We start from the raw sequence: 13,182 nt of genomic DNA, 5'->3' as shown, positions 1-13,182 counted from the left end.
AGTGTTTTTTTTTTAAATCTACACATCCACTAAAATTGTCTTTTTTCTGTTTTTAGATCGTTATTTCAACTCAGTCGTTCAAAATAGTGAGGGGATGGATACCAGTTTAGGACCTGGATCAAATAGCTCTGGAGGGGCCCCCACACCTCCAAAAGGTTCAGGTACTTCGCCTAAGTCATCGTAAAAAATGTAGCATAGTTTTATTTCAATTTTGTAAGTTTTTGTAGAGTTCTTTTTTGTAAACTTCCAAAAGTTACGAGCAACGCAAATTTTTGGACTTTTGTTCATAGGTGACTTAATTTTGAACAAAAGATTAGTTAGATCAATCTTAAGTGTATTTATTATTATTTTCAGAAGTTTTTTCTTTTAATATAATTGGTCTTGAACATTTTATCCTTCTAGCTTTAGACGGATATTGGTAAAAGACAACGGAAAATAAGAAAAGGGAATTACAAAGGAATTTTTTTTATTTATTTAAAATTTTTTTTAATGATTACTTGTAAATAGTATTTAAAACTGTGAAATAATTATTCTAGTGTTAATTGAAAAAATTTATTTGCACTGTTGTATACTTTTGGTTGTTAAACTATTTAAAAAAATAAATAAATAAAATGGTAAATAAATATATTAATGTTAGAGGTGTATAAAAAAACAAAACAATTTTTTACTATTTTGCATAAATGGAATCTCAAAACTTTCCCGGTAAATATTTAAAACTTTTTGTATTTTATAATAGTTACTGGCATTTGCATAAAAGGACGACTAATTTGGAAGATTCTAGTTGTAGGTTGAAAACAATAAAGAAAAAAAATATTATGAAGAAAATAGTAATATTTAATTAGGGCATCAGATGCCCTGGCTATGTAACGCAGCGAAGAAAAAAAAACCCCTTAAATTAGTCAGATCTCCAAACGCTATGAAAACATCCGAACACATAATTAAATTTATATAAGTATATTAAAATGGCCTTATTAGTACTTTTGATATGATATGACAAAAAAATGAAATAGTTAAAAAAAACTTGTAAAAATATGTTTAAAATTTGACTTGAAATGAAAGGCACAAAATTTGCTCATTTCCATTGCTCATAAGCCTTTCCCTGTAAATTTCCTGCAAATTCAAACGTTTGTTTAGTTCTTCAGTTGACTACAGAAATGTTGCATTAGAAAAAAAAATCTCAATGCAAATCTAAAATAATACAAGAGATAATTAACTAGTAACCACCGGTAACCGTCTGATAAAGTTACAGGGGCAATGGGACTAAATCCTGGGTTTGAACAACTTTGAATTTAAAATTTCAAATGTTTGTACAATGTAAAAAAAATTCCCAGGTATGTTCATACGTATCAAATCTTATTTTGTAATTATTAAAAAGAATAGTACAAGTGAATTAGAATAGACCGTAACTTATAGATCGACGATGAGATATAAATTTATACTGTGTTTTAAACGAGTGCGAAATAGCATTATTTTGTTATTAGCATTGAACTGAAGGTGTAATTAGTCATAAAAAGTTGTGTTTAATATATAATTTTATTTTAACCTGAATGTGATAATTTCTAGTGCGTGTTTTCTTGAAATTGTTTTTAATTTTACTGTGTTATATGATTATATTTTATTATAACTTGCTCGTGGCGACTCGAGCTGTAGATATGTTAAATTATATGAAGACAATATAAATTATTTAATGTTGTTATTACTAGAAAAATAAATATTAGTCATTTTTAATTTCAAAACTACTGTAGTTTCTAAAAAAAAGTTGTTTTTTTTTATTTAATTTTTTGTGTCATTATGTTTTCATCTAATATAAAGCTAAATTCAAATGTTTGTTTTGTTTATGTTGTTAAGTTGAAACATTGTTAGTGTACATAATTTTTAAGCTCAAAATGTACTGTACATTCAAGTTGATTTTTTTTTTGCCATGTCCAAATGTTCAAACCTATAAGGTTCATATAATAAAAGTATAAGGTCGAAGCCATAGAGATATGAGCATTATAGACAATTCGGATGTAATTAACCTTTACTTATATGGTGATTTTATTGTAGATAGAAAAAAAAAGGTAACATCCAACTTATTGAAAAAAAAATTTAAAAATTCATGCAAAAGAATTATTAATGAAACTCACATTTCTTAAACAAACAGTGGCACATTAGATGAAGTGTATTGTTTGAACTATTTATTTCGAATATTTATTATGCTTGAAACCTTACATTTCTGGTATAGTCGCATAGTCAATTATTATTATTACTATTAAGCTAACGCACTTCGCCTATAAATGGCGAACGTTTAAAGCTGCTTAAGATGAAAGTTTCATCATAGAACCTGTATATATGAGATAGATGATGTGAAAACATCATTCTAGTGTAATAATAAAAATATTTTATATTTCTGCATATTTACAAGAAAAAAAAATCTTAAATAAAAGAGAAGAGACGAGAAAATTTTCATGAAAAACACATTATGAATTCAATACATTATGTTACTAAGTTTAAGAAATGTCTGGGGCGTTTTGCGTTTTTTCTGTTTTTACAGGTAATAACCACAAATTATTATTAACGTCGAAATATTTTCTCAAAATACTCAACTACAAAAATCATGACAAGAAATTCTAGTTATATAATTGTAAATTGTTAATACCATTTTTTTGAAATAAATCTTAAATTATATTTGTTACAACAAAAAAAGAAAAAGACGAAGTTGCCTTTTGAAAATACAAAATTTCCATGGCATCGTGCAACTTTTTTTCAACCCTTCATCCTTATTATTCTATTGTTCATAGAGAGGATATATATATGTAAGCATGTCTCTTCTGTTTTGGACCCAACCCTGAATTCGGAGAACCGAAAACAAGGTCCCAGAGGTTTTCTTATGATCGAACCTGACTACATTAATTTAATTTAATGATCAGGCACCTTTTTTTGATATACAAAATTCCAATATTCAATTCAAACCAAAATATTAATTAAATTTAAATCTTTTATTACAATTTATTTTCAAATAAGATTACAATTTCTTTTATTAATTATTATTTTTAATTTAAAAAATCTTTTATTCTATAATAAAACCTATTTCAGAATCTACAAACATTAATTTTAAAATCGACGTTAATTCTCGTTGTATAAAGAAAAGTAAAAGTAAAGGAAATTATTATTATTGTTATTATTATTAATTTTTGACCACCAATTAGAAAATACAATTAATATTTTAACATACCTTTTAAAATCAAATGCTATCTCTTTTAGTTTTCTTTATAAAAATATATTTTTTGTGACAACCTTTTTTTAAATTAAAATACAACTATTATTTTTACTTTTTTGACATCAAAATATAAAGTTTACTCACTTGAATTGTGTGCACACCAAATTTTCTTAATTACAAATAGGCAGCTCTTAACCCATGGAAGACATAAAAGGACTTTTTTTTTAATGAAAAAAATAGCCCTTTCCTAGCCCCTACTCCTTTCACTGTCAGATGTGTGTGGAGGGGCATGGCGGTACATAAAAATATATATATATATATATATATATATATAGAGAGAGAGAGAGAGAGAGAGAGAGAGAGAGAGAGATGCTCAGATACAGAGACGAAATAGAGCAAGAATAAATACAAAAAAGTCAATTTTTTTTGTTTGCCTTATGATCTATGCATATTAACCATGGTGACGAATTCTTATATGTGTGTTCATATTGGGGGGGGGGTATCGTAAAAAAAGGGCCAGAGGCGACGGTGGGAATCGAACCCACGACCGTGGCGTTTATGAGCCGAGAGTCTCTCACGCTAACCACTCGGCTACCGCAGTCCCCAAAAAATGTCAATGTTTTCCTATAATTGATTGGCACAAGAATTAAACGTGTAGACCTCATAGTTTAGGAGATAAATGCAAAAACAAAAACCATGCAAATTTTTTTTGACACTTTTTAATGGAAATGACCCTGGTGAATCAATTGACACAGGAAATAAGCTCATAAACTTCATAGTGCACAAGGTAAATGTAACCAAGCAAATCATCGGGAAAAAAATGCTTTATGTCTTACAAAATGACCCTGGTGAATTTGTTGGCGCAAGAATTTAAACCTCATAGCTTACGAGATAAACGCAAACAACCAAAATATTCTGAATTTTTTTTAGATGCTTTCCACCAGGTGAATTGATTGGCGCAAGAAATAAGCTCATGGTGGATACAACAGACTTCACTCACTACCCCAGAGTATTCGATGTTCCTCAGGGAAATTTGAGTACAAACCTCACCATTCGCACTAATAAATAACACTCACACATCACACTTCACTCACGCTTCCTCAGACTACTCGATATTCCCCCGAGGAATTTAGTTAGAAATCCACTCATTCATGCTAATAAATTCACTCACACTACCCAAGAGTAGTTGATATTCCTCAGGGAAATTTGAGTACAAACCTCACCATTCACACTAATAAATACACTCACATATCAGACTTCACTCACGCTTCCTCAGACTACTCGATATTCCTCCAAGGAATTTCATTACAAATCCTTTCATTTGTGCTAATAAATTCACTCACACTACCCAAGAGTAGTTGATATTCCTCGTGGTATTTGAGGTAAACCCATCCATTCACGCTAATAAATACTCACACATCAGACTTCACATACACTGCCTCAGAATACTCGAGATTCTTCCGAGTGATTTGGGCAGAAATCCATTCATTCATGCTAATAAAACACTCACTCTATCCAAGAGTAATCAGTATTCCTCTTGGTATTGGGGTAAAACCCCTGTCATTTGCACTAATCGTTTGGCACAATAATTATGTTTTCAGCAAAAAAATTTTTTTTTTATTTATCACTTATGAAGAAAAGGAAAATTTCATATCTTTCTTTATTTTTTGTTGTCTGTCCTTTATGTTTTTCTTTTTCTCTTTTTGTGACAATTTTTTTCAGTATTTACACATGTTCCTTATATAATCGACCGATGCAAGAATTGAACAAGGTGTGGTCCTTCTTTTCTTTTTCCTGTAGTACTCGTGATAAGGTAAATTGACAGAAAAAAACCTACCAAAATACAGTTGGTAAGGATCAAGAAAAAAAAAAGAGATGCTTTTTTTCATGAAGAAAATGAATGATTCTCTCATTCTAGACACAACAGTGTTTTAATAAGGTCAGATATGAATTCAGTCACATTCAGTGTGGGGCCACTGAAAAGATAAAAACAATATACAAGTTTAAAAAAATCAGTTACAATTCATTATATTTGCAAGGGGAACCACAATAATTGACAAAATATTCAAATATCTGTAAAAAAAAAAAAAAAAAATATTGAAATTGATAAATAACGCAAAATGAATTATTTCGACATTTGTAATTTTTTTAATATAAATCAATAAAAATAAATTGTAAGTAAAAATCACATTTAATAATTTATTTCTTATTTTATTGTATGTATTACTCAGGTGAATTATTTCGATCCAGTCGATAACAGGGCAATGACGCCACCAGCCGCACCAACAGATAATACATAGTTTCTGTTAAGTGATGTTAAGGAATATATTTTATTTTCAAGTAAGCATACTTCAAATTACCTTAAAGTTAAAAAAATATATAATAAAATAATAAATAAAATGAAATTTAAATAAGTTAAAACTAATAATAAAACTAATATAATGGGAGGCAAAAAAAAAAAGTGGCCACCCTTACTATTAATAATTTAAAATATCAGAAAAATGATAAGTATAAATTAAATTTAACTAAATGAGCATGTCGTTATTTAGAGATTAAAAAATATTTTTTGGTGTATTAATTTCATTGTTGGTTACATAAAAGCAAAAATTTTCTATGATGGAGAATATTATAATTTGGTATGATTGAAAACATAAATCAACAAAATACTGCTTTTTTCCATATTGTAACACACAATCAGTAATCAAAGTAGGTCAGAAAATGGTTAAAATTTGAATTAACCTCATTGTCATGATTCTAGCATTATAAAACCCTTAGAAATTCATTTTTTGACTGATAATTTTGTCAATCTTTCTGCCTGACTGACGTTCATTGTGCAAGCTCTAACATCAAAATTGTCAACTGCAGTTTATAAATGTATCAAACATTAAAATTCCAATTATTTCCATTTAAAAAATATGTTAATTTCTGAAAAATAATTTTGCTATTTTGTGTATTGTCTTATAGAAATATTTTATATATTTGAATGGTACATATGTCATTAAAAAGTTAGGTTTCTCTTCTTTCAAATGGTCTATTGGATCCTTTAGCTGTTAATGAATTACAGCCATTTCAATCAGATATTCTGATAATGAATTCTCCAAAATCAGAAAAATTTCAGGGGTCAAAAATTTATAAATTTAAATTCAAACAAAAATTTATATTTAGGGGTCTCTAGAATTACTTCCCCCCCAAAAATAAAAAAAATTATGACCTAGTTTATTTGAAAAATATTTTGTTTTTCAATTTTTTTTTGGTTACTAATAAACTTTTATAGCTTTTACTATATTTTTATTGCAATGTACATAAAAAATGTTGCAAAATGATACATTCACATAGTTCATTTGAGAAAATAGAACGGCGAAAAATATTAAAAAACGGAAACTTTTATCTTTCAAACACATTTTTTTGGCAAATCCCCGATGATATATTTGAAGTATAGAATTAACAAAAAAAAGGTTTGGTCCAAATCTGCAACCCACCAACCTGGTTGTATATTTGTTAGCCATATCTTCCATTTTTCTTTAAAAATATCCAGTAAACACAAAATAAAAATGATAATGATTGCATGTATTTTATTTAAAAAAATAAATAAATAATATGAAAAAAATATTTTTTAAAAAGTGGCCTCTATTTTGCCTCTCAGTCTATAATATATATAATGCAATAGTTAATGCACATTTATCAGAAGCCTACAGACATGGTATCACCAATTTAATTAAAATAGCAAAGAGACCCTAGGGGCCGTGAAAAAAAACAAGCGACTGAGCAAAGTAGGTTCAAATAGATTAGCAGAAACCAAGTTAATATTCTTATTTTACACTCCAAAAGAACTCTGAATACAAAGTTTAGGTAAAATCAAAAAATATTTTCTTCTATTTGAGTTTCGCCTTCTGGGTGCCTCCGATTTTTTGTCGAACAGAAAATAGTGATAACTTTGAAATGACTCCACCAATCAGTAAGTTACACATGTTTAGAACCCTATAAACTACCCGTAATGGCCCAAACCCAGTCTCAATAAAAAAACAATTAGAGCAAGAAAATAAAACGTTGGGAGTTTCTGTTCATTTTATCATTATTTTTCTCACTTATAATTACATAAATCCAAGCCTTGTTAATATAATTTTAAGATAAGACAATATAGCTTTCTAATTATTGTAATAACGTTAAATTTGGATAAAATCCAGAGGAGTTGTGAATAAAGTGAATAAAAAGAGGAACAATGGACATCTAAATAAAAAAATGCCCCTGAGTGATCTAGCTCAATGTCTTTTTTTGCCATGAAAATTCATATTTAAGGGGTTTGGAGGATGTTTAGAACAAATCCGAATTAATTTTCTAAGAAACAAAATTTATTGGCCTACTTTACTGATACCAACTTTTATTATAGATTAGCTTAAAAGAAGAGAAATTCAGCTTTCCGAAATTGTAATAACACTTAATTTGGATAAAATCTAGAGAAATTCTGAATTTTTAAAGTGGAACCCAAATATGGTAATTTTTTGTTCCTTATAAAATTTCATATCCATAGGCTTTAAATTATGCTTAAAACAAATATGAACAATTTTTTTAAATTAATTTTTTTGCCTACTTTACATAAGTTGTCTTCATTTTTGTAACTTTTTATGTCATCTCATTTAATACAATCCTGCTTATTATTTTATTTTCCTACAATCAAATACAAATTGACTGATATATAATAACTTTTTTTTTAATTTCTTGGCTACTTCAGGGCTTATTGGCTAGAACAAGAAGATATATACCTAATATTTTTCAACCTAAAAAAGTTTAAATGAAAGATTCTGATTATTTTAGTCTGTCCATTCTGATGCAACAGGCCAACTTGCAAAATGCCAAGGGACATCTGCCAGGCCAAACCTGCAAGGCTCAACAGGATATCAGCCTGCAAACCTCGAGAGTAAATCTCAAAATTTAATTAGTTCAAATCAAATAATTAATTTTTGTCATAAGATAAGGATACACTGATGGTGAAAAAGTCTTCAGAACATAGAAGCTAATGAAGATAACCAATGCTAGAAACAAAGAGTTATTGTAGAAAATTGAAAAGGTCGTTGCCTCGTAATCTGCGACTTCATTTTTCTTCCAGACTATGCTGAAATAGATAGATCAAAAATGATCAGACTCATTTTAGAAAGAAATAAAACGTATTACCTAAATAAATACTTTTCAGAAAACATACCGCTCATCCTTCTCCTTTTTGTTAATTTTTTTGTCCTCAGACAACTTCCTCGTTACTTCTCTCATTACTGCATCTGCTCTCTTCACTGCAATCTTTAAATAAAAATTTATATATAAAACATACAGTAAATAAATAAATTTTAAAAAAGGATCAATAAATTATACAAATTGTTGAATTGTTTAGGAATAGAATTAAAAGGGATAAATATAACATCATATTTGAAAATATTACCTTATGCTTTAAAACAAATTTTGTATTTTTGTAAGCATTCGCAACAAGGTAAGTGCTTGTAAGAGTGACAACGATGAACGATAGAAAAGAGCTGTAGATGTCAATCATGTGTATCCTCCAGAACAGCCCTGAAACAAACAAAAATCTCTTGAAAAAATATCAAGATATAGCCTCAAGAAAAAATCACACAGCCTTTCATAGATCTGGATTAAGAAGAAACAAGCCTGAAATGAAAGAAGATAAAAACGACCTAACATATCAGATATTACCAAGCTACAAAGAAATTTTTTTGAGAACTTAAAAAAATCTATAATTTAAACAAGTTTTTTTTTATCACCTTAACCATCAAAAAATCTCATAATTTCTGTGCGTTCAGTTTGCAATTTCCATTATTAATGAGGTGAAAGTTACAGAACGGGGTACAAGAAGGATCGGCGAAGCGTGCTGAAAGCTCCTGGCATACCTGCAAACATTTCGACTTATTTCTGCTGTCAACGGGCAAGGAGCACATCTTTTACACACCTATGCCCTTTGTCGAGATATTCCAACTGTAATTTCCAGTATGTAATTTTAGTTACGGTACGACATCAATCGCCTTCATGTTACTCATTTTTCCACCCATCCAAGTTCCTTGAACTTATGCCAGTTAAACAGTCCCTGGACAGTGTTTGTTCCCCAAACTAAGGAGTCAATCTTTTAAGAATTGTAACTTGATTTTGGGCTACTGCCAAACAGGTCAAGTCAGACTGACTCTACCCAACTGACGACCCTAACAATATACTCTAGAAGTATCCACTCACTTTAAAATTATGCTCTCAGGCACAAAAGTCTCGTTCGCCCCTTGTCATTTTTGACATAATTCTTTCTCCTTCATTTATAAATTTATCAAATGAGAACAAGACTAAGAAAAACAGACTAAAAAAGCAACCATTGAAGTGGTGAAAAAAGACCTCTTTTGCTGGACAAAACAAGTGAAACAAGGAAGACTAGAATGATCAGAAATAACAACTGAGCCACAGTGGAAATAGTACACAGTTACTTAAATATTTGTAATTTTATCATTACTAATCATTCTGGTCTGCCTATCCTTGCTTTGTCAGTCAGACATGTTTCAGTCTTTCGCCTTCTGCGACACCCAGCAGGAAATTGGACATTAAAACTTCCTGTATAAGTAAATCTTAATAATCTTTAAAAAAAATTAAATTAAATTTAAAAAAAAACACTTCTGACTTGTAAGGAAGGTATTTAAAAAAATTGTTAAAGTCCTAAAGTTTAAATAATAAATGTACTATAAATAAGGACTTTAAACGGAGAGTCCATGTAGACTCCAGATCCTTTATATACATTATTTTTCTCATAAATTTGCCCTGAGAAAGGCAAAATATATACGCTATATAAGTTGTATCTTTGTTGCCTTAATCAAAATATTGTATATTGTAATTATATAATTTAAAAAAAGAAGAAATATTTGTATATAAACCAACTAGATCAAGGAGGCAATGACAAAGGAGGAGTCTTTTTATAAAATGTTGAACATTTCATCCATATTTTCATTGTGTAAACTGAAATACTTTCATAATAACATGTTGTGGGGGTTGGTGATTGTCGACACGAGTTACTCTTTAAAGCGGCCCATAGACGATCAATATTATTGCACAATATTTTGGGTTGTGCAATTTAATTAATCATGTGTAGACGATATTGAAAGTTTGTGCAATACATTGCATGATTGACGAAAAGTTGAAAATATATTGTACAACCTGGAAAATATTGCACAGTCTGTTGGCATTATTACGCAATATCAGTCAGTTTGTTAAGTATCAACAAGTGCACAAAATATTGCACAAACTTCAATATCGCCTTCAAACTATTCAAGTTCATTGCACAAACAAAATTTTGTACAATATTATTGAACGTTAAGGGTTAACTGTCAAATTATTGTGCAATCTATATTGTACAATAATATTGACCGTCTATGGGCCGCTTTAATCTGTGGTGATGATCAATCAGCAACTGAACCGGTCAGTTGGACAACTGATTTACCTTTTGCCACATCCTGCAGGTGAATATGACCTTCCTTAATTGTTTTCAGCCTGTCTCACAAATTCATAATCAACCTCACTACATCTAATTGTCCAAATTAGAAAACAAGACTCTGTTTATGATGTCTTTGTGCGTGAATGCTCTCATGTACCTTACTTAAGTACTTTTCAAGCAAGTTTGGTTCCTTCCTACTCATTTCTGTCATCTGATTTGTTATGCTTACCAACAAGAAAGCCATTATATTTTAATCACATTCAATTTATTGTCTTATTATCAAAATTGTATATGTATTGTATTTGTATAATTATAATAGAAAAAATGAAACATTTGTATATAAACCAACTAAGATCAAGGAGGCAATGACAAAGCTGGAGTCTTTTTATAAAATGTTGCACATGTCATCCATCTGATTGGTGATTGTCAACATGAGTTACTCTTTTACCGTGGTGATGTGCAGATCAATCAGCAACCGAACCCGTAAGCTGGATGACTAATTTTCCTCTTGTGACATCACGCATATAATTTTTAAAAGTTGTTTAAACAGAAATGAAAAGGGATTTTAAGCTTAAAACTGAAAACATTTCCTCGCATAAGGAGTACAATCAAGTACTTCTGCCAACGAGAAAATATCGGAAAAAGTAAAACGTAGTGCGTTTATTCGAAGAAAAAAGAAATGGCAAAAAGTACATAAATAAGATTGTGTTTTTTTGGCAGACTGCCAGGATTTCCAATTTCAAATTGGTTTTACTCACATATCGGTATAGCTGAGACGATGAAAGCGTTTCCGTAAAACAGCGCAGAGGATTTCGTCGAAACGTTCCTGCTGAAGTCTTGCAGAAGGAGTTCCTCTTCTTTAGTGAATACGGATTTGTTCTTGTTGGACATTGTAGTACGGGATGGTTGGAAAGTCGACAGGTCGAAAATCCTGCTGCCTCTAAGGGTAAAATGGTGCGTTTCAGGCGAGTTGACGGTCCGAGAAGTGGAACAACCTGCCAACACACAACTGAAGACGGTCCACCGTGTCCCCGTTACCTTCCCAACCCAAGCACATACGCCACGTAACAGACACAATCGATTACGTCCATTCGATCCAGGTTGATTATAAAAATTAGAACAAAAAAGAAGAAAATTGAACAAAAACAGTATTCACAAAACATACAAAGTTCAAAAAAATAATAATTTTCACTGATTTTTTAATTCACATCAAATTAAAGTAGGACGACCCATCGACCACAAGCCCAACTCGTACAGACCATCATTCATTTTCATGTTAAAGACATTAGAATGACTAGTAGAGAATTTTGATTTAGAGAACCACATTCGAGAGACAGCACTGAAGCACAAGCCTCGAAGTGAGCGACAGTTCGCAATTCGCATAACAACCAGGGAGATCCATAGCCCTGTGTAAATGCCTAATCAAGTCCATGAACGACAAGGATTACACGTTTTAAGGATATAGAGGGAGCTTTTAGCAGCCAGAGGGAGCAACTATAGCCTCTTTATATAGAGCAATCAAAAACACTGGAGTCTCGGAAAATATATGCTAATAGGTTGAAGAACGCCTAAGGAATAGGATAATCACATCCACCTTGGGCGGTATAGCCATCCGGTCGAAGAAAGCCACGGGATACCCACAAGGGGGAGGGGGTACCTCGCCTATACTGTGGACGTCGCTGATAGGCAAACTCCTTCAAACACTGGAACAAGAAGGATTCTACTGTATGGGCTATGCGGACGACCTTGCCGTAGTAGTAATGGGCTGCGATGCAGATATCATGATGGATCGTATACAACAAGCCCCTCAACCTGGTTGACAGGTGGTGCAAAAGGGAGAAGTTATCTATTAACCCCCACAAAATCATTCACAACACAAGGAAGAGGACCTTAGGTCAAGTAGAAAAGACAATAGAAGACCTAAAAACTCCAAGACTAATGGGACCCCAATCCCATTTGCCAAGGAGAACAAACCACTACACCAGCAGCTCACATGGAATCCACGTTTAACTAAAACCACATAGAGAGCCAAAATTGCCTGGGGGCGGCAAAAACTGGGGATTAAACCGCAAAATGGCCCTATGGCTATATACCTGCATATTAAGACTAATGTTGACCGATCATGGGTCGGTGGTGTAGTAGACCAAGACTGTGTAGGCCAAAGCAATCCAGTTTATTATGTGGACCCAAAGACAAGCTTGTGTTAGGGTCATTGGAGCCATAAGCACAATGCCAACTGCGGCCCAGGAGACATTAAACCTCCCACCACTTCATATTTTAATCCAAGGAGAAGCCAGAGCAGCAGCACACAGGCTTATAAATGGACAATCATTTGCAAGGATAGGCCATTTTAAATAAACAATGGAAACTGAGGGAGAAGATACAAGCAGATGCCATATTAAGCATGTCAATCGATGCCACTACTCCAAACTACTATTTTTCTAAAAAGTACAAGAAACTGATACCAGAACGGGAAGAATGGACCAAAGGAACACCGCTAAAGACAAAATCCTACTGG

General features: G+C 31.4%; 2 protein-coding genes across 7 annotated transcripts in view; one reads left to right on the top strand and one right to left on the bottom strand.

Moving 5' to 3' along the window:
• The window catches only part of LOC106667174 (nuclear factor 1 C-type), a 188,741-nt gene extending 186,041 nt beyond the window's left edge, over positions 1 to 2,700 (top strand). For 3 of the 6 annotated variants that reach the window (XM_014394929.2, XM_014394924.2, XM_014394925.2), the window contains one exon: positions 57 to 2,699. In XM_014394929.2, coding sequence (XP_014250415.1) covers positions 57 to 184 — 128 coding nt within the window. In that variant the 3' untranslated portion in view covers positions 185 to 2,699. Of the gene's footprint in view, positions 1 to 56 lie in introns of all 6 variants that reach the window. The other 3 variants (XM_014394931.2, XM_014394926.2, XM_024226624.1) reach the window with 2 other exon arrangements.
• Positions 2,701 to 5,195: 2,495 nt separating this feature from the next.
• On the bottom strand, positions 5,196 to 11,706 carry LOC106667246 (translocon-associated protein subunit gamma). The gene is made up of 5 exons (XM_014395089.2): positions 11,423 to 11,706; positions 8,628 to 8,755; positions 8,397 to 8,488; positions 8,178 to 8,309; positions 5,196 to 5,502 (listed from the first exon to the last, which is right to left on the bottom strand). Exons 1-5 carry the CDS (start codon positions 11,553 to 11,555, stop codon positions 5,436 to 5,438), a joined length of 552 nt encoding a protein of 183 aa, XP_014250575.1. The 5' UTR covers positions 11,556 to 11,706; the 3' UTR covers positions 5,196 to 5,435.
• Between the last annotated feature and the right edge of the window lie 1,476 nt (positions 11,707 to 13,182).

Source organism: Cimex lectularius, unplaced genomic scaffold (genome assembly GCF_000648675.2).
Source record: "Cimex lectularius strain Harlan isolate CLEC.00 unplaced genomic scaffold, Clec_2.1 scaffold118, whole genome shotgun sequence".
NCBI lineage: Eukaryota > Metazoa > Arthropoda > Insecta > Hemiptera > Cimicidae > Cimex > Cimex lectularius.
The sequence above is the reverse complement of the archived record's forward strand: the minus strand, read 5'-3'. Positions and strand labels throughout refer to the sequence as shown.

Bases quoted from the DNA above. Each gene is read 5' to 3' on its own strand.
- LOC106667246 (XM_014395089.2), bottom strand. From the start codon at position 11,555: ATGTCCAACAAGAACAAATCCGTATTCACTAAAGAAGAGGAACTCCTT. The intron at 8,489-8,627 runs GTAATATTTTCA...TTTTATTTAAAG, and splicing joins AATTTGTTTTAAAGCATAAG to ATTGCAGTGAAGAGAGCAGA. The intron at 8,310-8,396 runs GTATGTTTTCTG...TATCTATTTCAG, and splicing joins AAAAAGGAGAAGGATGAGCG to CATAGTCTGGAAGAAAAATG.